Source organism: Pelodiscus sinensis, chromosome 8, assembly GCF_049634645.1.
Source record: "Pelodiscus sinensis isolate JC-2024 chromosome 8, ASM4963464v1, whole genome shotgun sequence".
NCBI lineage: Eukaryota > Metazoa > Chordata > Testudines > Trionychidae > Pelodiscus > Pelodiscus sinensis.
The window spans coordinates 27,628,303-27,654,872 of NC_134718.1; the positions used below are offsets into that span (position 1 = coordinate 27,628,303).

The 26,570-nt window shown below is 44.3% G+C and overlaps 1 protein-coding gene across 4 annotated transcripts in view; it reads right to left on the bottom strand.

Annotated features, from left to right (window-relative positions):
• Nucleotides 1-25,570, bottom strand: part of CTNNA3 (catenin alpha 3) — a 1,020,369-nt gene extending 994,799 nt beyond the window's left edge. Inside the window, exons 1-2 of one of the 4 annotated variants that reach the window (XM_075934908.1) lie at nt 25,450-25,570; nt 627-733 (exon numbers count right to left, since the gene is read on the bottom strand). In XM_075934908.1, the coding sequence (XP_075791023.1) occupies nt 627-728 (102 nt within the window). In that variant the 5' untranslated portion in view covers nt 729-733; nt 25,450-25,570. Of the gene's footprint in view, nt 1-626; nt 734-12,009; nt 12,062-13,505; nt 13,648-25,437 lie in introns of those variants that run through there. The other 3 variants (XM_075934909.1, XM_075934907.1, XM_075934911.1) reach the window with 3 other exon arrangements.
• Between the last annotated feature and the right edge of the window lie 1,000 nt (nt 25,571-26,570).

Genomic DNA, 26,570 nt, shown 5'->3' on the forward strand with positions numbered 1-26,570 from the left:
TCTTTAAGTGCTACATACTTACATGGTGAACACTTTTGAAATAACCCTAGATTTTGTAGTGCAACTCTGCTTTCCCTTAACATGCTCAATTTATACATTTGCTGACATGTTTAATCATTTGTTCCAAGTTCCTGGGATTTTTTGGTCAACAGCAGCAATTTAAAATAATGATTGTACAGTATACAACAATTAAATGGCAATGATAATAGGGAGAGTCGATCTGTTAGATTAACTGATCTATGGTATAGAATTTAACCCTTAAAAGTTCAGATAACTAGACTTATCTATAGGTATCAAGACCATTCCTTTCCACTCTGTCCATCAACTGCAGCAGACTCAGTTCCTTCCTTCCATGTGACATCTACTGAGACTATTTCTACGTTTACACATTCACTGGGTAACATTGTATAGGGGTCTAAAGGGAACAGATTACATTAGGTACAATAAAGTGTGCTGCATTTCTGAGAATAGAGGAAGCTAAATGAATTGCACTATCCCTGAGTTAGTTTTGGGTATTTAGCAGTGCAGAAGATTCAATACAGTTTTCCATCATTAGGCAGGAGTAAAGTAAATTCTTCCCTCATCTCTCTCATGAATATCCAGAATATTTTGCCATACTAAAATACCTGAATTATCAATGGTTCCAACAACTTCTCCACTGTAAATGTTTGGATCTGAAGATCCTGAGGATCAATTTTCAGTGTAACACTTGGCACTGCTGCTGACATGTCACCTGTATACAACACAAAGATATAATAGTCAATAGGTAAATAGTAGGTGGACCAGCAAGACTCATACTGGTATGGACTGAGCTACCTACGGAAGTAGAATAAAAGATCAGGGCCTAGGCTACTACAGCATGTGCATCAACATCATATTCCTAACAAATCGTAGATATAATGTTAATTATTAAGCACTTAGACACATTACACTTTAACTTCACATTAAAATACAGCTCAAAATATATTTAATCAGTGAAGTCATCTAATACAGAAACAGATGCCCCTCTTTCTTAAATAGTTAATAAAATAATCCAGTTATTTTAGTGTTGCCTAAAAATACTGAGGAGTCAAAGAAATTAAGTTGTTTGTTTTGAATGCTGCAATATTATACATAAAGATACACCAGAATATCCATCATCTAGCATTAATAACACACTTGCTGGCAGGTTCCAATTCAGGAAAACACTTGAGCACATGCTTTTCTTTAAGCACATGTTTAAATTTCATTGATTTTAATGTGACTTAAACGTATGTTTAAAACCAAATAGATTTTTAAATATTTCCCTGAGTATCCTAAAACAGTAGGCAGCAACTGTGCTCAAGTCCATGCCATACAGGTTAAAATTGCCTTTAAGAGAAACCAGGGAATAGATGAGTTCTCACTATAAAATGGAGAAGGCTACTTCTTGTGGAGTTGATACCCCTCAAACAAACTGTTGACATCATCATCAGTCAGCTGTTAATCCCGCCCTCCGCCCCCAATTCATTTATTTATATTCCCATGGTAATTAGGAATTCTAGTCCTGAAGCAAGACCCCAGCAGCTAGGCGCGCGTGCACACACACACACACACACACACACACACACACACACACCTCAAACCGTAGACAAAGCAAGAAAGTATGTGCTACCTAGAACCGTCTGGCACCCCTTACAGCAAAAAAACCAAGAGCAGCCACAAGTATAAGGTTCTGCTCTCTGGGAAGACAGAATAAAACATACATCTTTAATCCTTATTAACCCCCTTTTAAAAATCCAGTGAAAACTTGTGACTTCATCTACAGTGATTTCTAGGCCCTATTACAGTCAATGGAACTGTTACTATTGAGTCAAATGGGCCAGGATTTCAGACCTGGACTTTAATTTAGAAACAGAACTGGCTTTGCAAAAGCCAGGGTTTCACATTAAAATAGCCCTGAGGACACCACTTTACCTATTTCTTTGTGTCTTTATCACTGTCAAAATTTACACTATTGAAAATAAGGATAAAAAACCAGTACGGAACAACAGTCCATCAATCCATTCCTGCAAGTGCTTTGTTAAAATAATTTATAATACGATCAGGTTCCATTGAAGTTACATTGGTCCCCCACCTTTTTGGTTTGTATCTGCTATATGAAAATTTATCAGAACAAATGCCAACCTTCAAAAACTGCACAATGAGAAAACAGTTTCTTTCTGCTGCCCTTCTAGCTTCTGTAAAGTTCTTATCCCCTTTTTATCTCAGTTTATCAAGTTTTTCATCTCCATAAACTTAAAATTAGCTGCACTGTATATGCTAATAAGCAGAGTAATTTAGATTATTCCCATTTTATTGCATAGTTACTGAATCAGCAAACCTAATACTTCATTAAAATTCACTTTTGAACAAGGAAATTTAGAATTAAATTATTTTTCATTTTTAAAAACGAACAATTCATCAGGAGAGAAATGATCTATTAGCTTTACTCCTATTCTTATATTCTAGGTACTTTGTAGTCTTCAACCATGACAAAGTAGACTCTCTTGATCGGCTATCCTGGGTAGGTAGCAAGGGAACAAGATGGTTTAGTTAGTACAGTGATGGTGAACTTATGTCATGAATGCTTGTAATAGCGCAATTCCTATCCTAGTGACACATGCCCAACTGTACTTTTATAATCCTGGAGGAACGGATATACCTGCATTTCTGTAGCTATGAAATCAGGATTTTTTTATGTTTCTAAGCACTCTGTACAAACATCCGAAACCATTTTGTTTTCAGATTTCAGTTTACACTGTCAGAAGAGACCCACTCTATACACCCTCAGTGACATCATTTCTGTTCTTTCTTGTCCCACTGTTAAATAAAAACATCACACTGACTGCAAGTACAGGCAGTCCCCGGGTTACATGGATCCGACTTACATCGGATCCCTACTTACAAACGGGGTGAGGCAACCCTGCACTAGCTGCTTCCCCCCAGCAGACCAGGGAGATGCGAAGCTAGCCCCCCCCCCCCCAGCAGACCAGGGAGATGCGGAGCGGCTTCTCAGCAGACACCTTAGCTTGAGAATAAAGGACTGAGGGAAGTGAGGTGTGGGAGAATAAAACTGAGCTCTGGAGAAATGTTTGGCTAGAGTTTCCCCTACAATATGTACCAGTTCCGACTTACATACAAATTCAACTTAAGAACAAACCTGCAGTCCCTATCTTGTACGTAACCTGGGGACTGCCTGTATATGTTTGCTCTTCATGAATTGGGGAGGAACAAAAAAACAAACAAACAAGTAGTACATAATGCTCTGGCCCAGAGTGGATATCCAATGTTAAAGTAGGTGCAGCCATCACAAGCCAAAGTGAATGAAAGTAAAGATACAACAAAGGTTGACAGCCAGCACCCATCATTTTATTTTTGAGCACTAATGCTTAGAAAGGTTCCCCTATCACAATATAAATTAGAAATACAAAAGTTCAAAACTTGCCTAGCATGCAAGTATGTTCATACTGCTGCTAAATTAGGGTTATTTCTGTCTACATTTAAAAGAAATCTAATAGTAACCTGGAAAAACATATTTCTATTCAGATCTAGACAGTCACACAGCCGTTCTGCATTGGGACATTTCTCAAAAGTTCTAAATATTAATGCAAAGTCCTTTTTGATATATTAAAATTAGCTTTCATACCTGTACCAAGGAGTTTATGGCTTCTAGAAACCTATTATCAGCTAGCCAGCCATGCATGTCCACTTCTGAATTAGATTCCAGATCTGAACCTACATATGACTCCTATTTAATGCTTTGTAAGCTGCCACTCCATGATAAATAAGCAAGATTGCCTTTGTATGGAAGTGAAGCCTTTAGTTCAGCCCAGTCAATGAAGTCAATGGGTTTTTTCCACTGAGAGAACAGAATCTTCTTTTTTTAGCATCAGAAAATAGAAACAATTTCACATCTTTGAAAGGCCTGGTTTTTTCCACCTACTGAAATTCATGGCTTGTGTCAGAGACCTGGTTTTCTGAAGCATGTAGCCAAATTGACATCTGCATTTTAATTTTTTTTAAATAACCCAGTCCAGTTATTATGCACAATGCCCTTGCTTTTGGCTTTGCATCTTTGAACCTATTTTCAAGGTTGGCTTCCTAAAATTTCATGACTCTTTTGAAAACCACCACCGCTTTTGCAAGTAGACAGTGTTAATTTTACTCTGAGCTCCTTCTTAGCAAGCCTGCACATCAGTTGCAAAGGGAAAAACTTCATGTTTTTGTTGTCCACTTGAAGAAATCACTAGAAGATTTTTTTGGTTTATTTTCATCTCTAGACATACACGTGATTAATGTTGTGCTTAGTGGAGTCACCTTAATTCAATAAAAATATGGCAATACTGCTTAACTCAAAAATATAAGAATATAAATCATTCACTCCTTGCCTGTTTGACAGCAAGCTGCAGCTCTCTTCATACTTATCCTCCTATAACAAATGCCTCAAGTGAAAGATAATGCTTATATTTTGTATTCATTGATACATTGGAGACTGTTATAAACATCCTCACTTTATTATGCCACAACTTGTTCTCATCTTCTTGAAGATTAGCTTGATGCAAAACCTTGGTTCAGAAGAGTAATCAAGTTTAGGGCATGTTACAAAGCAGATTAAGATTTTGAAGCTCAGGACCATCTCTATTTATTGTGGCAACCCTTGCTACTTCCAGTTTGTCTAATAGACAGGCATTATTATTGACTGGTTAGAACAGGAGGGGACAAAAATACGGCTGCTGGGCCAGATCCAAACCTTCAGATCTGGCCCACCATAATATTCTGGGCTGCCAATGTCCCGTGGCCTCATGGGACCCTCAGGCTGGCTGCCACATCCAGACACCACTCAAAGTGACAGACTTCTGGAGCTAGCTTGTGCATCTGCACCACATATCCTATTTAATGGGATGAAGGAAGGCTTTGCACACTGCCCCCACCCTTACCACAATCCCCACAGCTTCCATTAGCTGGAAACCCACCAATGGGAACTGCTTAGGTGTAGTTTGTGTGCACAGGCATAGTGTGCGCCATGCAAAGATGTGTACACTAGCCCCAGCAGCCAGCCACTTTGAGCAGAGTTTGGGGGCTCAGCAGGGCCTAGTGTAAGAGCCTGCACCTGGCACCACAGACTCTACACCCCCTCCTGTATCCCAGTTCCTACCCCAGGTCACAAACCCTTCTTGTTCCACATCACAACCCATGCCCCTAGATTCCCTCCTGCACCACTGCCCTGGGTCACACATCCCTCCATTCAAACTCCCTCCCAGATACCTTACCCATTCCTGCACCCCAGTTACATACCAAGCTCCCTTCTGTACCCAACCTGCATCCCCAACTCTCCTTTAATATCATAGAGGAGTGCAGCTCTTGACTACTTACCAAATTCTTGGAATGGCCCCCTATCAGAAATTATTGCCTACTCCAAGGTTAGAGAGAGAGAGAGAGAGAGAGAGAGATCACATATCTATTAAGGCAATGGTAACCCTTCCACTGATGTCAGTGAGTGGTAGGTTCAGAATTCATATTGTTAAAATTAGTGGGAAATGTGTGGCAAGATCACCAACTGCTCTGACAATTTCAATCATATATTCTAAGCTACAGTAAAACATTTTGTTTCTGGAAAATAATCTTTTTGCTGTGCCTCTTTCTAACAAAAGGAATTCCCCAAAAGGTAGCCTCAGTAACTGCAAAATCTTAGTTTTAGAAGAAGGGTAGCCATGTTAGTCTGTAACTCTAAAAACAATGAGGAGTCCTGTGGTACCTTAGCCCTGGTCTACAGTAGAGAGTTATTTGGAAATAACTCCCCTTATTTTGAAACAAGCGGCGTGTCCACACTACCAAGCCCATTATTTCAAAATAACAGGCTGGTTATTATTTTGGAATAGGGTTAGTAGCAGCTGAATGTCAACACTATTTCAAAATAATTGGCTTCCAAAGGCCTCTCACAGCTTTCTTTGTGGTTGCTCCCGCCAGCTCCACTGCTTCCCTTCTCCTACAGAGCTTTTAAAGCAGCAGTCTGCAGGAAAGGGGCTTGTGGAAGAGAGCCTTGCTGGCCCCGTGCCACACTACACCATCCCAGGAGCCAGGGCCAACCCCAGCACTCCCTCTGAGCCCTCCACAGCTGCCAGCACTCCCACAGCACCCTCAGATTCAAGAGGCCAGGGACATAAGTGAGCACCAGCTTGGACTGAAGCAGATATCCTAGTCTCACCAAGGTCTGGGGCAAGGAGAGCAACCTCCAGGATCTCCACACCAGAAGACACAATGCAGATTTCTACAGTTGGATGGCTGCCAGCACGGCTGAGAAGGGATTCGTGTGGACCCTCGAACAGGTCCACATGAAAATAAAGGTGCTTTGGCAGGCCTACAATGAGTCCAGGGAGCAGTGAGTGCTCTGGGGCAGCACCACACATGTGGTGGTACTGCCACCAGCTCTGTGCCATCCTGGGAGGGGGCCCAGTCACCTCCTCCATCGCATCATCATCAAGTCCAGCCAGGATACACCTGGCATCAGCCTCTCCAAGGGTGGGGAGAATGAGAAAGACAACGATGCAGCCAGGCAGGTGACCATGCCCACCAGCCGCAAACTGCTTCTCACCCTGGAGCCAGTCCCCCACCTCGCAGGATGTCTCCCAGGCATCAGACAAACCCAAGGAAGGCAATTCAGCTGCACACTTATTGGTTGGCCTACTCGTCCTGCGGGGGGGGGGGGGGGAAGGAGGGTTCACACAACAGTCTGTGCATGTGGCTGCACATGGAGAGTTAATCCAGAGCACTTGGCCCCATGACACTCTCACACAGGAACCCCTCAGTCCTTCTTACAAGGTTCCTGGAGAAGGCTGCCTTACTCTGGCCTCCAGTGGTGGGACATTTTCCCATGACAAGCCACCACTAAGGAGGCTGGGGTCATGGCCCCACACAGCAGTGACACACACCGCACAGGGTCATGCCTATACTCAAGCAACGTCTGCTCCTGGTCAAGTGTGGTGATGCAGAGATGACCAATATCCTCCATGGGAATCTGACGGGGGATATAAAGGAGGGGACCCCAGTAGCACACTCTCCAGCAAGTGGCATCTGCCGCTCACACACACTTCCTCCAACATGCAACCCCCTCCCCAGCATGCAGAGATAGAAGTTCTCTGGGGGATGCTGCCAGTGCCAGACCCGGCATGTGCGGGACACAGAACTGCCCCATCCCCCTCCCCAACCCACAGTCTCCTGGCCTGGCCAGCACCTTCCCATGCCTGCTTGCCCCCGGGTTGTGGGTGTAGCAATGCTCCCAGGTCATCCGTGTCCCTGCAGGAAAGGGCCTGCTGTCTAGGCAACATATGACCTTGCTCAAAGCATATCGCCATTGTCTGAACCAAAACTTTTGATGTCAGCACCAAGATTAGTACTAGGCTTCATACTCAGTGTCCCCCAGGATGACTGCCCTTGGAACTTTTCTTCACAGCTGGGCCAGCTGTGAGCATAGTGCATCCACTACCTCCCTACCATCCTCCCAACTCCACAGTATCTGCTGGAGAAAATGCACTTTGTTGATGGCCTTGGCTATCTGCAGGAGCACAGCCCCAACTGTGGATTTCCCCAGGCTGAACTAGTTCCCAAGGGTATGTCTACACTACAATGTTAGTTCGAACTAACGGACGTTAGTTTGAACTAACATTCATAGCCGCTACACTAGCACTCCGCTAGTTCGAATTTGAATCGAACTAGCGGAGCGCTTAGTTCGAACTAGGAAAACCTCACTTTACGAGGATTAAGCCTAGTTCGAACTTACTAGTTCGAATTAAGGGGTGTGTAGCCCCTTAATTCGAACTAGTGGGAGGCTAGCCCTCCCCAGGTTTCCCTGGTGGCCACTCTGGCCAACACCAGGGAAACTCTATGCCCCCCTCCTGGCCCCGGACCCCTTAAAGGGGCACGGGCTGGCTACGGTGCCTGTGCCAGGTGCAAGCCTTCCAGCACCCAACCAGCAGACCCTGCACCTGGCACGGCACAGAGCCACCCACCCGATGTCCCCCAGCCCACCCCCTCTTCCCGGGACCAGGCTGGCGGCTCCCGGGAGCTTGCCCGGGACTGCAAGAGGCGGGCACCTTCCTGGGCTAGTGCAGACATCGTGGACCTTGTCCACGATCTCCGCACTAGGCACAGGAAAGTGGCCGGCTAGGGCAGGAGAGCTGCCAGCCTGGCCACCCAGGAGCAGGTGTGCATGAAAATCAAGGGGGTCCACTGAGACCCCCGACCCTGAGCCCTGAGCTTACAATGGCCGTCCTGGGTCAGACCAAAGGTCCATCTAGCCCAGTAGCCTGTCTGCCGATAGCGGCCAACCCTAGGGACCCTGGGTCCAGACCAAAAAACTAGTTCCAATTAGCGTTTTGCTAATTCGAACTAGTATGTCCACATTAAGTGGACCCTGAACCGGGGTTAAGGATGGCCGGAAGCAGTGCCGGCAGGGCATCAGTTGAGGACTTAGAGCGTGGAGCTGCTGTCTCAGGCTAGCCGAGGGCTGTGCTTAAAGGGACCCGACCCCCACCCTGGACAGACAGTTCTCAGGGGTTCCCCGCTTGCAAACCAGTCCTGGCTTGGAGTGCCCTGAGTGCCCACACGCAGCACATCACAGCACTCGGCCATCAGCCTGGCTGCACTTGCCGCAGGCTGCCATTGTGGGGGGTCAATCAAGGGGCTGCAGGAGAGCTTCCACCCCGAGGAGCCTGCAGAGCTAGCCCAGTCCTCCCCATCGGGGGCTCGTGCCCCATTCCTCCCTCACCTCCTTCCACTTACCCCTCCCTAGCCCCCCTTCCTGATTAACTTTCTAAGTTAATTCAAACTAACGTCCGTTAGTTCGAATTAACTTTGTAGTGTAGACATACCCCCAGGGTGCCATCACGCTCCACGTGGGCTGGCGCAGAGGAGGAGCTGCCTGGCCTGCTGGTTGTGGCTTTCAGCCCAGAGGAGGCTGAACCGCACTCCAGCTGATTGGGTGGCTTCCCCTCTGCACCTGCCCACATGGAGTTTGGTGGCACCCTGGCTGAGCACCATGGCCAGCTGGCCGGGCAGCCGCTTTTCTTCGCTCCAGCCCGGCTGCCCTGCGGTCAGTCCGGAGGGAGCGCGGGTCGGAGGCTTCCCTCCGTGGCTGGTGTAGGGAACTCCCCGCTGCAGAACCCTGCCCCCCCTGCAGAACCCAGTTCCTTCAGGCACCCTGTCTCCTACTACAGAAACCTGTCCCCCTGCTCGCCTCTGCAGAAACCTGTCCCCCCCAGCACCCTGTCCCCTGCTGCAGAAACCTGTCCTGGCACCCTGCCCCCTCTCCCCTGCCGCAGCTGGCACCATGTTCCCTGCTCCAGAACCCACTAGCACTCCTCCCCAGTACTGTGTCCCCTGCTCCCAAATGACTTTTATATGGGTCAGTGACACCTGTTTCAAGGCAGGTTCCCTGCCATTCTCATAAATAAAGACAACGCAGAAACTTTTTGTGTTTAACATAGTATTCTATTTAAAAATGAAGCCTGGCCAACAAACCCCCAATGGGGGCCAAGCCCACATCTGGCCACAACCACTCCTGCACTCCCCCTTCCCCAGACCCTAGATCTGAGCCTATCAAACACTGGAACCTCATGCCCTCAGCCCCTCACATACCCCAACCCAAATTCCTGCACCCTCACATCAGCAAGCCTGTGGCTTGCTTAGTATCACAACGCTGCCCAGCCTGGAGCCCTCTCCCCGAGCCAGTGTCCCCTTCTCCACCTCCTCCTGCATCCAGATTTCCTCCCAGAGCTTGTACCTCTCACCCCATTCCCACACCCAAATCCCTCATTCCCACCCCAGAGCCTACACATCCTGTCTCAACACAGCAAGGGTCCAGCTAGACTGCAGGCGTTTTTCAGGATTCTGGAGATATCCCAGAAAAACTCTTCTGCATCCAGGGTTGCGTTTGTTCTTCCGCTTTTTTAGTGGAAGAGCAAACAGGCTCTTTTGGTCACTCCTATATTCCTCTTTCCACAAGGAATAAGGTGGCTTCCAAAAGAAGGGTTTTTTTCCTGACATTTGGTCCAGTGTAGACAGGCCAAATGTTGGAAAAACCTCTTCCTACAGAAGAATTAAAAAAAAAAAGCAGCAGTATAAGGATTGGGGATAGCAAGTGATGGAGAGGAGGAGAATAGAGAGGGCGGGGCTTCAGGGAAGGGGCGGGGCGGTAGATCTTGGCTTGGTCTGTCATTTAAAAAATGATCTTGGGTGTAAAAAGGTTGGAGACCACTGCTGTAGGGGGATGGCAGGTTGCAGTCAGGTGTCCTGTCATCTGGGGGAAGGGGTGAGCTACTTGCAGAGCTCCAGGAAGTGGCCTTTCACGTATGGAAGTTCTGAAACTGCTGCTGGTCATTTTATGACTGCAGGACTATGTAGTCCCAGCAGTCTGAACTGATCTCCCTCCACCAGAAGCGGCGTCTGATGGTGTCCAGGGGTTTAGGAACATTTGCAGCAGCAGGAACACCAGGATGTGAGTGAAGGGATCCTCGTGTTTGGGCTAGATGTCATCCTGCTGGAGCAGCATGCAAACTATCTGGAAGAACTGTGCCAGGAAGTGCAGCATGAGGCCCATGAGGCAACTCTGGCTCCATGATGTCAATGCTGTGGCATCCACAAGGGCAACCAGGGCACACTGCATCAATTTGGAGTCCTGTGATGGTGGAGGCAATGTAGGAGTGGTGTGAGAGATGCGGCCATAGAGAGGAGCCCCTGAAAGCATGTGTCGCAGCTTCCCATATCAAGCAGCCACAGGAAGTGTCTGCCCTCTTGGTGCCTTCCTCAGAGTGCTTCTGGGGGATCTAAATCTGAAGAAGGCTCCAATCAGTGTGGACGCACTATTTTAAAATTATTCTGAGCTATTTCGATGTTCCCCTATAATGTGGATGCTCTATTTCAATGTTATTTCATATATTAATTTGATTTAACTTCTTTTGAAATTATTTTCTAGTGTAGACATGCCCTTAGAAATTAACAAAAGTATATATAGTATCGTGAGCTTTGGTGGGCAAAACCCACTTCTTCAGATGAGTTTGAGTTCATCTGAAGAAGTGGGTTTTGCCCACCAAAGCTCATGATGCAAAATCTTAGCAGTTTTCAGTTAGCACAGTTTTCACAGCATTGCTTACAAACTTTTGAATCCTCAGCTCTGACCCATAGACATATTCATAACATACATGAGTGGAAACATGACTGTTATGTTATTAATTGGGAGCATTCTTATGGATTAGAAACATATCAAAGAGCAAAGCATAGAGGTAATGGGGGAAATAACCCAAGATACTTTCTGATTTGTATCTCCAAAAGAATCACTTGTAACTGGGACTATCTTGCCTCTTCAACGAATAAACAACTTTTCCAGGTGAGCATTTCTACTGAGATCACAGCCCTTTGTTAATAAAAACAAAAGAACTACTCCAGCACAGTATGCCCTTTGGACACAATAGGACTGTTGGTTATAAGATACTATGATGCCAGGCTACTATAACTTGGAACTCAACTTTATTAATCTATACACTTATCCATTTCACCAGTATATTGCAACATTTCATAATACAGAACCGTAGACATGACTTTTAGGTGTTATGGAAATAGAGTATTCCTGTCTGTGGAACCAAAAAACAACCTGCATTCTTACACAATGGTATACTTTAAGCTAAGTGCTAACTTTTATGATGTCGTCTTATCAAGAATGATCAAGAACAGCTTGTCCAAACTGACATACCTTTTATAGATATATTGAACTAAGAGGCAAGTAAAAAGAAAGAAAAGCAAAAAAGTTCTGTGGCCTGAAATAAAATTCAACTATACAAATGATAATTGTTAGAGAAGTTCTGAAGTACAATTTGGATACTCTTTAATTTAAATAAAATATTGTAACAACAGAAACTGGGACCAAAAATACGCTAATCTTTCTAATATATAATCATTAGAAGTTTGATTGCTAAATCATCACAAATTATATTAAAAAGATAATGCCTCATAACTCACCTATCCCAAACACAAACCGTCCACATTCAAGAGGAAAGCAATGGTCTAAACACCAGGAAAAGTACTTAGGACTTCAGTACAACTATTATAGCTAATGGTGCATCTGCGACCTCATGGCCTGACAAGCACTCTAGTGTATTTCAGGATGACTGACAGGGTACAGTGGCTGCTAGTGGGGGCTGGGCATCCTTAAAGCTATATACAAAAGTAGAAATATTTCAAGATACAATTAAAAATGGAGCACAATTAAAAATGGAGCAGTATTCTTATTTATTTTGAAGAACTAGAGGACATGAAGTAAGTTTTTCTACAACGTCTTTAAGAAAGAGATAAATAAGAGAAAAATATCACACTGCCTCTATAACAATCCATGGTGTGCCCATATATTTAATACTGCATGCAAATGTGGTCACCTCATCTCAAAATAGATATCTTAGCACTGGAAAAAAGGTTCAGAAAAGGGCAGCAGAAATGAGAGATATGAAAATGTGCCATATGAGGAGAGATAAGACTGGAACTTTTCAGCTTGGAAAAGAGACAACTAAGGGGAGATATGATTGAGGCATATAAAATTGTGATTGGTATGGACAGGGTGACCATATTTCCCAATGCTGAATACACGACGCCTGGTAAAATTACTCCAATTCAAGTGAGTTGAATAGGAATCCATCAGAATTATACAATACAAATTTTCAAATTAACTTCAGACTGACTGCACTCCTGTTGAAAATAAAAACTGCACAGCTGGAGTCTTTTTATTTACCTTATGTTTAAGGTTTGCACAGGGAGAGATGACACACACATATTCCCTACGTCTCTCTCACATCAGGATGGGGTGACCGACCAACCTCACCCTGTTCAGTGCTCTCCACCCTCCTTGCCTGACAGTCCCTGGGATGGACTCATCTCTCCTGACATCTGGTGCTGCATCTTCTCAAGACAACATGTGGGGGAGGAGGTATGCAGGGTTACAGGAACCCTTCTCTGATTTCTGTTGGGGTTTATGGCAGAGCATGGCAAGCAGCAGCCGATCAACACTGTGCAGGAGGGAACGGATGGAAGGAGCTTCCAGCAGAATGGAGGTGGGAGTTGAGAGAGGGATGAACTGGCCCATGTTTTTCCAGAGGTCATCTCCTCCTTCCCTCTGCTCCTCAATGCCTGGAAGCAGCTTGTCCCTTCCTACCCACACAGTGTAGAAAGGCAGCTAACACCTTCAAGCTGCTGCTGGCTACTGACATAGCCCAGCTGCCTCTTGTCTTCCAGCTGCAGTACAGGCAGGAAGGGGCTAAGCCCTAAGCATGTACTAAACAGGGCCCAGGGAACCTGACGGCAGGGGCTTTAGCCAAACTGGCCGGAGAGGTGGCTCAGCAGGGAAGGGTGCCTAGGAGACAGAGCAGACTCACACTCCCTGGGGGCAGGACATAGTGCGATTGGCAACACGTGAAATCTTTAAAAGACTCATTTCCATGAGACTGCTTCAAACATCTGAGACTCACCTGCAGCCTTCAACCCAGCTCCTTCCAAACTAAGTAGCACCATGCCAGAGTCAGAACAGGCTGCGTTGCAGGTCCCCTCTGCTCAGTGTCCAAACAGATCCCAAGCTGTTCTCCCACAGCAATTGCCCTCAGCCCCCAACATTCTCAGCAAGCAGCTTCCCCTCTGGCTTCACTTTCCCCTCTTATAGGCCTCACCTGGGCCTGTGGGGTGCTGACATGCTCCAGCTAATTCCTGAATCCTCCCCTCCATGAGCCTTTGTCTAACAAGCCAGGGCCCTACAGCTGTGGGTTTCTTACTCCTGCCTCCTTCTGGACTATCTCAGGGCTCCAGATGGGTGGAGGGCTGCTGAGTGGGGCTAAAATAGTGCAAAGCAACCGGAGCAAATAGGTGAATCCTGCCCATCACTTCAATATCAAGAAAGAAATCCACTAATCTCCTGTGGCATTAAGGCAGCCAGCTTGCCTTCATCACCACTCTCCAGCCAACACTGGCTGCTGCATCCCTGGCTGTCTTTGCCTTACTCCTCTGCTTCCAGTTGTATCCACTTCCACCTCCCAAGGGTGGCATGTTGGCTACCAGGCTGGCACTGAAGCAATTAAATGAGGCAGCTCTCTGATAATGCAGGCTGGAACTCTCAGGGAAGGCTGGAGGTTCAACAACTGGGAGAAATTACAACTTCACTTCCGAAGAAATGAGATGACCCCATCCATCAGTCACTGAATTGTCAGTGTGAAAGCCTCCTTCTTAAACAATCAACCTATTCGCATCCTGGGTGGCATCAAAACTGCATGTGAGGGATGTAGTGCAAGTGTTGGGACATCCCTTGACTAGCTGAAGTTAAGCCCCATCCCAACTGGGCCAGAACAGTTCATCTGCACCACACTGTACTTTACCTACTGCTGAGGCAGCTTAAGAGAGATGCCTATTGTTTTGTGCTCCTGCTTCTATTCTGGATATTATGGTACCTCCTGGAGTGTGGAAGGGTGTGGAGTCTGACTAGGGCCTCTCTGTCTGGGAGGGAGAAGAATCCCTGGGACACTCTATGGCCACAGATGGCCAAGATCTTACATTTTATAACCCCTCTGTAAGGGCACCTGCAACAGCTCTCTGCCCTGCTACAGCCCCTCTGCTGCATTGCCTCAATGTGCTAGCTCAGAGAGACTCATCAGCATCTCGGTTTTCCCTCTGCCTGGTGCCAGCCCTGCTCAGCTTGTGGGAAATGACCAGAGCACACCCCAATGCCACAAGGCTGTGGCACAGTGCCGTGCTGTCTAGGGCTTGTGAGTGACTTTCCCCAGCAAAACATGCGGTCAAGTTGACTTTGGACCTGAATTTCCAAATGAAAAGCACAAGCACCATGGTATCTTTCCTTCCACGGCTTGTGTCCACGCATCATCAACTGCCTGCTTGCAAGATAATGATGTCTGATTTTGGAGCCAGCTGGTGCAAAAGTGTTACCATGTGGCACTAGGAGCTAAGCACTTGAGAACAATGGCTTGGATGCGGGATTTTCTTGTGGGATTCAATAGAAGGGTGGAGGGTACAAAACAGATTCATGAGGGGGAGATTTAATAGCCACAACAGCGCAGTACTGTGGGCACAAACAAGTTTTCCTGTAAGGCTGAGCTAAAGGTAAACCCCTGAAAGAGATTGGCTGATCATATACAAAGTTACTGAGCCCAAGTTCTGTTCCTCCAGGATCTCTGTCTACCTGCCCCACTTGTCCACTTTAAAGAGCTCTTAGCTCTGGCATAGACAGACCACAGGTGGTATATGGCTCATAGAAGCTCACAAAGGAGGGGGTGACCAATGGATTCCCTCTATGGATCTGTACTGGGCGGGGGGAAATACCCTAGACAGGGAAGTGAACAGGGAAGTGGCAAAGTTTGCAGATGATACAAAAAATATTCATGAATATTAAGGCCAAAGCAGACTGTAAAGAGCTAAAAAGGGATCTCACAATTCTGAGTTCCTAGGCAACAAAATGGCAACTGAAATTCAACATTGAGCCCTGGCCTACGTTCTCCTTATTTCGAAATAACAAGTGGAGCATCCACACAACCAAGCCTGTTACTTCACAATAACGGGCTGGTTATTTTGAAATAACAACTCCTGCTTTCCATGAGGAATAACAGTTATTCTGAAATAGCGTGAGTGTGGATGCTTCACTGCTGCTATTTCTAAATAATTACTCCTCAGAGTCATTCAAAGTAATTACTCCCCAGTGCTTCCTGGGGTTCTAAGTCGAGGTAGCACATCCATATTAAAGGAGGCTTCCTGGGACTAATTTCAAGAATTCCCTGTAGTGTGGACACGCTATTTCAAAATAATTCTTTTGGGAGTTATTTCAAAATAATTTCCAAGTGTAGACATGCCCAAAGAAGTGCAAAGAAATGTACTTTGGAAAAGATAATCCCATCTATATTTATATAATGATGGGTTCTAAAATAGCTTTTATGCTAGCAAAAGATGTTGGAGTCACCATGGGTAATTCTCTGAAAACTTCTACTCCTTGCGCAGCAGCATTTACAAAGGTTATCGGTATATTAAGGATTATTAGGAAAGGGATAGAAAATAAAACAGAAAATCCCATCCTGCTACTATATAAATCCATGGAATGCCTACATCCAGAGTATTCTGTCCAGTTTTGAGTGAAATGTCTAAAAAAGCAGACAGTGGGATGGAAAAAGATTCAGAGAAGGTGCTAAGGGTCTAAAGAAGTTCTCAAAAATTAACTTTTTTAATTATTGTTATTTGTGAAGTGGAAGAAAGCATTAAATCACTGCTTGTAACATGTGCAGGTGACAAAATGCAAGCAGCGTGGTAAATAAGGCTGGAGCCAGGGCAGTGACATAGAACGATCTGGATCCCTTAGGAAGCTGGACCCATGTGAACAGAACAGGTTTTCACAGAGCCAAATGCAAGGCCCTACCTCAGTCCCAAAGCATGCAGGCCACACCCCTGGAATGAGGGACACAAGCAGTGTCTCTGAGGAGGATGTAGGGGTCCTGTTAGGCAAGTTGCTCAATAGAAGCTTCTAAAGCGATGCTGTGGTCAATACGGCTAAAGGCAGCATTAGACATATGAGCAGATGAGGGAGTAGGGCAGATAGGTGACACTGCATCCGTGAGACTGAGTCTTTGTCTATACTTCAATGATCTATCAGAAAAAGGTACGCAAAATACACTCCGCAATTTTTTTTTTGGCGAACGGGAGCAGCAAACAGGGAGTTTTGAGAGGGAGTTCTCCAGGTAAAGGAGGAGCAAGTACGGGACCCTTGAGGTAAGTGGCTGTCTGTAGAGTGTGTTTGTGTGTTTGGGGGTTACTTACTGTGTGCTGAGCTTGTGTTTGTCTGTTTATTGTGTTTGCTTGTTTGTTTGAAGGAGCGTGTGCTGTGGCTGGCAGTTGGAAGCTGTGAGCTTCTAAAGGTTTGAAATCTAGGGACAGGTAGGCAGGCAGAGCTTCAGCATCTCAATGAGTGGATGAGACAATGGTGTAGGGAGGTGGGGTTAGCTTTATAAGAAACTGGGGAAACTTTTGGGATGGAGGGAGCCTATACAGGAAGGATGGGCTCCACCTAAACCATAGTGGATCCAGACTGCTGGCACATAACATTAAAAAGGTCACAGAGCAGTTTTTAAACTAAGAGATGGGGGAAAGCTGATTGTTGCAGAGGAGCACGTGGATCGGACAGAGATGTCTCTTAGAGGAGAGCCTATTGAAAGAGATTCTCTAGGTTTTAGTCAGGAGGAGAGGATGGAAGAGGATAAAGTATTGGCCAGATCAGATGAAAAGCATTCACATAAAAAAGAATCTGACACATCAGAAAAGGGCAGACAAATAAACAGTGACAAGTTTTTAAAGTGCTTGTACACAAATGCTAGAAGTCTAGAGTGCCTCGTTTTAAAGGAGGATACTGATATAATAGGCATCACAGAAACCTGGTGGAGTGAGGACAATCAATAGGGCACATTCATTCCAGGGTACAAAATATATCGGAAGGTCATGCGGGTGAGGGAGTGGCACTATATGTGAAAGAAAATTTAGAATCAACTGAAGTCAAAATCTTAAATGAATCAACATGTTCCATAGAATTGCTATGGATAGTAATTCCCTGCTCTAATAAGAATATAACAGTAGGGATCTATTACTGACCACCTGACCAGGACAGTAATAGTGACTATGAAATGCTAAGGGAGATTAGAGAGGCTATCAAAATAAAAAACTCAATAATAGTGGGGGATTTCAACTGTCCCCATATTGACTAGGTATACGTCACCTCAGGATAAGATGAAAAGATAAAATTTCTTGATACCTTAAATGACTGCTTCTTGGAGCAGCTGGTATAGGAACCCACAAGGGGAGAGGCAATTCTCGATTTAGTCCTGAGTGGTGTGCAGGATCTGGTACAAGACGTAACTATAACAGGACCGCTTGGAAATAGTGATCATAATATAATAACATTTAACATTCCTGTGGTGGGAAGAACACCTTAGCAGCCCAACACTGTGGCATTTAATTTCAAAAAGGGGAACTATGCAAAAATGAGAAGGTTAATTAAACAGAAATTAAAAGGTACAGTGACTAAAGTAAAATCCCTGCATGGACACTTTTCAAAGACACCATAATAGAGGTGTCTATTAAATGTATACCCCCAACTTAAATGTATACCCCAAATTAAAAAACATAGTAGAAGAATTAAGAAGAGCCACTGTGGCTTAACAACCATGTACGAGAAGCAGTGAGAGATAAAAAGGCATCTTTTAAAAAGTGGAAGTCAAATCCTAGGGAGGTAAATAGAAAGGAACATAAACACTGCCAAATTAAGTGTAAAAATGTAATAAGAAAAGCCAAAACCTCAATAATAACAAAATGTTTTTTATGTACATCAGAAGCAGGAAGCCTGCTAAACAACCAGTGGGGCCCCTGGACAATTGAGATACAAAAGGAGCACGTAAATATGATAACGCCATTGCAGAGAAACTAAATGAATTCTTTGCTTTAGCCTTCATGGCTGAGGATGTTCGGGAGATTCCCAGACCTGACCCATCCTTTGTAGGTGACAAATCTGAGGACTTGTCCCAGATTGAAGCGTCATTAGAGGAGGTTTTGGAATTAATTGATATACTTAACAATAACAAGTCACTGGTACCAGATGGCATTCACCCAAGAGTTCTGAAAGAACTCAAATGTGAAATTGCAGAACTATTAACTATGGTTTGTAACCTATCCTTTAAATCAGCTTCTGTACCCAACAACTGGAAGATTGCTAATGTAACGCAAATATTTAAAAAGGGCTCTAGAGGCGATCCTGGCAATTACAGACCGGTAAGTCTAATGTCAGTACCGGGCAAATTAGTTGAAACAATAGGAAAGAATAAAAGTGTCAGACACATAGAAGAACATTAATTTGGTGGACAAAAGTCAACATAGTTTCTGTAAAGGGAAATCATGTTTTACTAATCTATTAGAGTTCTTTGAAGGGGTCAACAAACATGTGGACAAGGGGGATCCAGTAGATATAGTGTACTTAGATTTCCAGAAAGCCTTTGACAAGGTCCCTCACCAAAGGCTCTTACATAAATTAAGTTGTCATGGGATAAGAGGGAAGATCCATTCATGGACTGAGAACTGGTTAAAAGACAGGAAACAAGGGGTAGGAATAAATGGTAAATTTTCAGAATGGAGAGGGGTAACTAGTGGTGTTCCCAAAGGGTCAGTCCTAGGACCAATCTTATTCAACATATTCATAAATGATCTGGAGATATGGCAAAGTTTGCAGACGATACTAAACTGCTGATGGTAGTTAAGACCAAAGCAGACTGTTAAAAACTTCAAAAAGATCTCACCAAACTAAGTGACTGGGCAACAAAATGGCAAATGAAATTTAATGTGGATAAATGTAAAATACTGCACATTGGAAAAAATAATCCCAGCTATATACACAATATGATGGGGGCTAATATACAACTAATCAGGAAAGAGATCTTGGAGTCCTTGTGGTTAGTTCTCTGAAGACGTCCATGCAGTGTGCAGCGGCAGTCAAAAAAGCAAACAGGATGTTAGGAATCATTAAAAAAGGGATAGAGAATAAGACGGAGAATATCTTATTGCCCTTATATAAATCCATGGTATGCCCACATCTTGAATACTGCATACAAATGTGGTCTCCTCATCTCGAAAAAGATACACTGGCATTAGAAAAGGTTCAGAGAAGGGCAACTAAAATGATTAGGGATTTGGAATAGGTCCCGTATGAGGAGATTAAAGAGTCTGGGACTTTTCAGCTTGGAAAAAAAGAGACTAAGGGGAGATATGATAGAGGTATATAAAATTATGAGTGGTGTGGAGAAAGTGAATAGGTTATTTACTGTTCCCATAATATAAGAACTAGCGGCCACCAAATAAAACTAATGGGCAGCAGGTTTAAAACAAATAAAAGGAAGTTTTTCTTCACATAGCGCATAGTCAATCTGTGGAACTCCTTGCCTGAGGAGGTTGTGAAGGCTAGGACTATAACAGGGTTTAAAAGAGAACTAGATAAATTCATGGCGGTTAAGTCCATTGATGGCTATTAGCCAGGATGGGTAAGGAATGGTGTCCCTATACTCTGTTTGTCAGAGGGTGGAGATGGATGGCAGGATTGCTTGATCATTACCTGTTCGATTCACTCTCTTTGGTGCATCTGGCATTGGCCACTGTTGGCAGTCAGGGTACTGGGCTGAATGGACCTCCGGTCTGACCCAGTGTGGCCAGTCTTATGTTCTTATGTTTCTGGTAGTTTTTTCAGAAGAAGTTTTTTTCAAAATTTGGCTTGTCTATACTGGGCCAAATTTCAGAAAATCCTCTTCTTTTGGAATGGCCCTTCTTCCTTGTGGAAGGAGGAACACAGGGCTTCCAAAAGAGCACATCTGCTCTTCTGCAAAAAAAAAAAAAGCAGAAGAGCAGATGCGTTCCCTGGACGCAGCGGAGTTTTTCCGGGATACCCCAGTGTCTCCAGCAGAGGGACTGAGGGGAGAAAGACTCCTGGCCCAGGGGAGACTAGGAGCTGACAGAGAATGCTAATGGAGTCCCCTCTCCTTCCATTAGAACTCTGCACAGTTCCCCAAACTAGGGCTCTTGTTGGTTTAGCTGTGACTGTCAATCAGTATCCCAGCCAAGGACATCGGCCAGCTGGCCAGGGAGGGGATTTAGCATCTCTACAAACTGCTGCTACACCAGAGGTAAGGAAACCCAGCTGAGAAATGGGACCCAATAGGAAAGTGACACTTACAGAAACCAGGCATTGGGGCCCCTGAAGAAATGATCCACCTCCTATCTGAGACTGTCCCTCATTGGGTAATGGGAGTCCTGTTTAAACTTGCCAAATCCTCTGAGATTGGCCCCCACTGGAGGATGAGTCTGTCTGTCTCCCTTTCTCCCGCCTCCATGTAGGATCAACCCTCTTCTCCAGGCACCAACCATACTCCACTCACCACAAGGAGCCCTTCTATTCTGTAGTGCCAGAGATGCACCCCAAAGGGAAGGGAAGGATACAGCCTCCACAACCAGACAGAGAAGCTGCTAAGGAAGAGCTCTCATAGTGAGATGGAGGGAATGGAGGCAGAAGCTCCTCCTATAATAGAACAGGCTCCTCACTGACACTGGAGAGCACTAGAGGAGAAGATGAGTCCATTCTAGGGTGCCAGTTTCCATTAATCTTCCCTGATTCCTGGGAACATCCAAGTTGCTGACACCCCCTTATTCTGTTGAGACAGGAGAACATCATGGCCACTGTGATGCACCAGCTCCCCTCCATCTGATCCTGTCACCAGTGATAAAGATTCCACAATCCGCCTAGCCAATTTATTCCAGTGTTTAACCATCCTGACAGGCAGGAAGTTTTTCCTAAAGTACAACCTTAAACTCCCTTACTATAATTTAAGCCCATTGCTTCTTGTCCTATTCTCTGAAGCCAAAGAGAACAATTTTTCTCCCTCCTCCTTGTAACACCCTTTTAGATATTTGAAACCACTATCATGTCCCTTTCAGTCTTCTCTTTTCTAAATTAAAGAAGCCCAATTCTTTGAGTCTTCCATCATAGGTCATGTTTTCTAGACCTTTAATCATTTTTGTTGCTCTTCTCTGGACCTTTTCCAAATCTTTCTTGAAATGTGTTGCCCAGAACTGGACACAATATTCCGACTGAGGACTAATTAGCACAGAGTAGAGCGGAAGAATGACTTCTTGTGTCTTGCTCACAACACTCCTGTTAATGCATCCCAGAATCATGTTTACTTTTTTTGCAAGTGTCACACTGTTGACTCATATTTAACTTGTCATCCACTATAACCCCTAGATCCTTTTCTATAGTACTTCTATAACCCCTAGATCCTTTTCTATAGTACTTCCTAGACAGCCACTTCCCATTCTGTATATGTGAAACTGATTGTTCCTTCCTAAGTGGAGTACTTTGCATTTGTCCTTATAAAACTTCATCCTGTTTTCCTCAGACCATTTCTCTAGTTTGTCCAGATCATTTTGAATTATGACCCTAGCCCCCAAAGCACTTGCAACTCCTCCCAGCTTGGTATCAACTGCAAACTTAAAAATCGTACTCTCTATGCCATCATCTAAATCACTGATGAAGATATTGAACAGAATATCTTCATGTTTGGCTACAGTAACATATGATGTGACATTAAATCTGAAAGTAAGAAAAAGAAGGAATGTTTAAAAATGCTTGTTATGAATTTATTACAACACAGATATATCTTTATATTATGATTGCTAATTTTCACACTGACACTATTCCCAGTTTAGCAAACGTATCCTCATCTCTTAGTCCTGGTCTACTGAACACTCAACCAGTGCGCTGCATGTAGCCTATGAGCTGTTTGTTTGTGGCCTGTGGTGTAGTTTGGGTTTACGTGGGGCTCAATACACGACCCAAGCATGGGTCCTTTTGAACATGGCCTCCACTGGGAACATGCTCCACAATGACGAATCAATATAATGGTCTTCTGTTGATATGCATTTTAGTAGTTAAATTCCTGGACTGTCATTGCTCATTAAAAGTTCTGTCATGTGGGTGGAAATTGGGTAAATATTGCATTTTATTAATATCAGCAGAACTGATTTAAATGGGGCCTGCATGTTGTGTAGCTTTGCCTTAATCTTTGTATTCATGCCCATCAGTGTGAAAGAAGCTATTTGTATATATTTGCATATATATTTACATGTATATGCAACCACACTTAGGTTGAGGCCCCCGGGTGTGCTGTGAGTATCACTGTGGCCCTCGGAGCTTCGAAAGTTGAGTAGCCCTGTCTTAGTCCTTTGTGATGAGCTAAAAATTTAAGTTTTTCATTCTTCTTGTACAACTGCTATTCTTCACAATTTATTTCCTTGTGTTTCACATTCATGGGCTACAGTAGGCTACTTCTTCATCATGTGACAGTTTTGCTTATCTAACTTCTGATTGATCTAATCCAGGGGTGGGCAATAATTTTTGAAGGGGGGGGGGGTCTCTTCACAAATTCTGAAATGGTCATGGGCCACCCCAGAAGGGGCAAGGCCTTGGAGGGCAGGGGTGGGGCCAGGAACTTCCCAGTGCTCCCTCACCAACAGACCCTGATTAGCGTGAGAGTGGGGAGTGCATGAAGTCTTTGCCCTCCACCCTACCAGAGGCACATGGTTCCTAGTGAGAACCACCAGCAGTTTTGAACAGCTAGTGGTTCCCTCTAGGCACTGCGTGCCCCTGGCAGTGGGAGGAGACTTCGCATGCTCCCCCCACCCTCAGGCCAATCAGGGCCTGGGGCCATGGGAGCACATGAAGTCTTTGCCCCATCCTCACCCTGCCAGAGGCACACGGCACCTAGAGAGAACCACCAACTGTTTTGAACAGCTAGTGTCTCATGCCCTGGTGAGGGGAGGAGACTTCGTGCACTCCCCTGTCCCCATGTCTCAATTGGCCTAAGGGTGGGGGAGTGGCAGGGTGGCCGTGGGCTGGATCAACCAGCTTGGCAGGCTGGATCTGGCCTGTGGAAGCTCTCTTGCCCATCCCGATCTAATTTTTAAAGGTTTACACTCCAACACCAAAGTGGGCAAGAGGTGGCTAGGGAGCCAGATCCAGTCCACCAAGCTGTTGGATCTGACCTGCAATCACCTTGCTAGCACCCTTACTAGATAATATATCATGCTGTTCTAAACAGTTGGCTGCTCATTGCTCTGCAAACTGGGAAGGGACAGGAGAATTTGCATGCTGTCCCCACCCACAGTAAAATCCATCAGCTCCCATTGGCCAATTTCAGGCCGATAGGAGCTGAGAATTTTTTCTGGCGGCAGGGGCAGAGCAAAGCCTCCTTCCTCCATTCCTCCCCACTCCCAGTGATGCAGTAGTAGCTCACTGGGAGTGGGGAGGAACGGAGGAAGAAAGAGAGGATCAGGATAACAGCAGAGCCATAATCCACAACAATCGATCAGCAGTTCTTATTGGGTGAAGTGGGGAGGGTGGATGCTATGTCCCTGGAAATGGTGGCAGAGCTCTTAGTACAATATGTGATTTCAATATCTACCAAAACAAGTTGTGGTGGAGTCAGATAGAATTCTTGCTCCTCTTTCAAGACAAGCAATAGCTTTTATAGTTTTGAGCCACATTGTGTTTGCTTTAGATACGGTATCACTTTTTATTTCTTCTTTATCCGTTGAATTAACATCATCACTGTGGTATACTGAAAATGGTATTGAAATAACAAGCTATCACTTTACATTGTAGGTGGGTTTTGTCCTGCTTGAAGCTAATGGGTTCTGCAGGGAAGTGAATGATCTGGGTCTTCAGCAATCAGTCTGCAAAGACCTAGCTTAAAACAAGGGTGGGTTGAGTTGTGCCTTACAGCCTTAGGGAACTCCCTGCTTTATGTCTCACTTTTTTTTTTTTTTTTTTTTTTTTTTTTTTTTTTTTTTTTGCTTCCTGAGTCTAAGAAATAAAGGAGCATTATCTTCCAGGAGGAGTATTTCTGTCTTTATCTTACTTCTGATTGTATGCAATGGACAGATTCCTGATCACTGTTACCTTCCATAGGAGTTGGATTGGGCCCTCACTAATTAATTGGGTGACAAAAGAAGCATTCAATCTGCCATTTCACATTCCTTCCTTTAAAAATCTTGACTAGATTATTAAGAGTATCCAAAGTGTCCAAGTCTAATCCCATCAGATTTTTTCTTCCCTAAATGCGAGTCCAAGGTCAAAAATCTTTGCTGCTGTAAGAGTTTGTGGCTTACACCAAGGGTGAGTTTGAAGCTCTATCTTTTTAAAAGAACCCCTAAACAGGATCGGAACAATGGTCCAATGCACGCACACAGACACTTGAACAAAAATTCACTGCGAGAGCTTTCCTGATCGATACAAATAATGCAGTTGTTTTCTGGAGTATGCAGATCTACTCTGACTACTATTTTGGAAATAGCACCTTCTGCATTTCAATAGCTAATGTACAAGTTGTCTTATAAAACTACCTTGTGCAATGCTTCAATATTTTAAATCTGAAACACTCACATTTACATTTACAAAAGCTTCCCCTTTACTGGAAGCAGCTTCCAGCAACATGTCAGGAGATAAGTGCAGCCTTACCAAAGGAATAGCATTTGTGCAATATCTTATCTTCCCTTGTACAATATTCCGATATGCTTTTTATAGCTGGAAAATATGTGAATGCGCTGCACAACCTTGTCTAGTGGCTTCAAGGGACAAGGGCATGGTGACTTCTTATATTTATGGAACCAGCATGAAAATGTATGTTTACGAGTAAGAAACATTCTTTTTAGGATGTTTGAAAAAATCCTTCAACTTACCTTTCACTGACATTTGAGGGGAGTCTGTTTAATTAAGCACCTGTAAATCAATTCACAACTCGATGTACTTTCAATATGAACAAAATTCCCTTCACTCACCTTCGGTCTTACCTTTCAAATCAATAAGCCAACTCTAACAAGAAGAGTTCCAGGAAACTGTGATCGGAAGAGGTTTCCGTGCAGAGATTTGACTCCAGAGCCAAAGGCAAGGATTAGCTTCTTTGGTTGCCTGTCAATCAAAGATTAGGAGAGGAAATAGGAGAGGAGCAGTGGAAAATATAGGAAAGGGGAGGGTGATATCCATTTGGTGCCGCCTTCTGAACTGAGAGTTACCAACTTCACTGACAACTTGTTATAGAAAATAAGTATTTGAAAAAGCTGTACTAGTTCTTGTAGGACCTGTAAACACTGTCAGTAAGCTTTTAAAGTCTCATTCAAAGCCCAGTGAAGTTAATGGAAGGACTGGGGCTTTAAGGAAGAGTCCTTAGTTTATCCTCTTCTATTTTCAAACTGCTGATTTGCACATGAATACACAAATTATGACAGGAGTTCCATGTCAGATATTATAATTAAAATTTATGTCATACATTGCAGTAATATACAGACTAAAATTCCACCCAGATCAGGCCTTATAATATACAATGTCCACATGCCAGACAACTCTAATAATACTTACATATGCAAACTGCAAAGCAGGAGATGTACATAGAAGGGATGTTAGGAATTAAATGATAAAAGTGTACTTCACTTTTCTTAACTTTTGTTTATACAACCTAAACTTTCAATTTTTGTTTTTGTTTTTGTTTTGTTTTCCCTGTTGCTCTGATTCTGGGCTTTTCATCTTGTATAATCCACCTCGCTTCTCTCCCCCAGCTTCTCCCCCAATTTCCCTGTCCTATTATCTTTCTTACCCAATTCCTTCCTCTTTCTTTTCTTCCCCAATTTATCCATCTATCCCCTTGAGACTGTGCAAAAGCAGCATGTACTAATTCCAGGAGTCTTAATATCAGCCTTCCCAATTCATGTCCTTTAATGGTAAGTACATCAAGATAAGGCGTTGTGTGATCCACTCAGAAGCACAATTCTGATTGAGACAGCTCTGAAGTTGCATTGTTAAGACCGTTCTGCAGACCTTGTGGTAGTGGCACATTAGAGTTGGGATTGGGGACTCTCCATCTTCAAATTAGATAAGAATTGTTACCATTCAAGAAGAATGTTTAATTCTGGGCCAA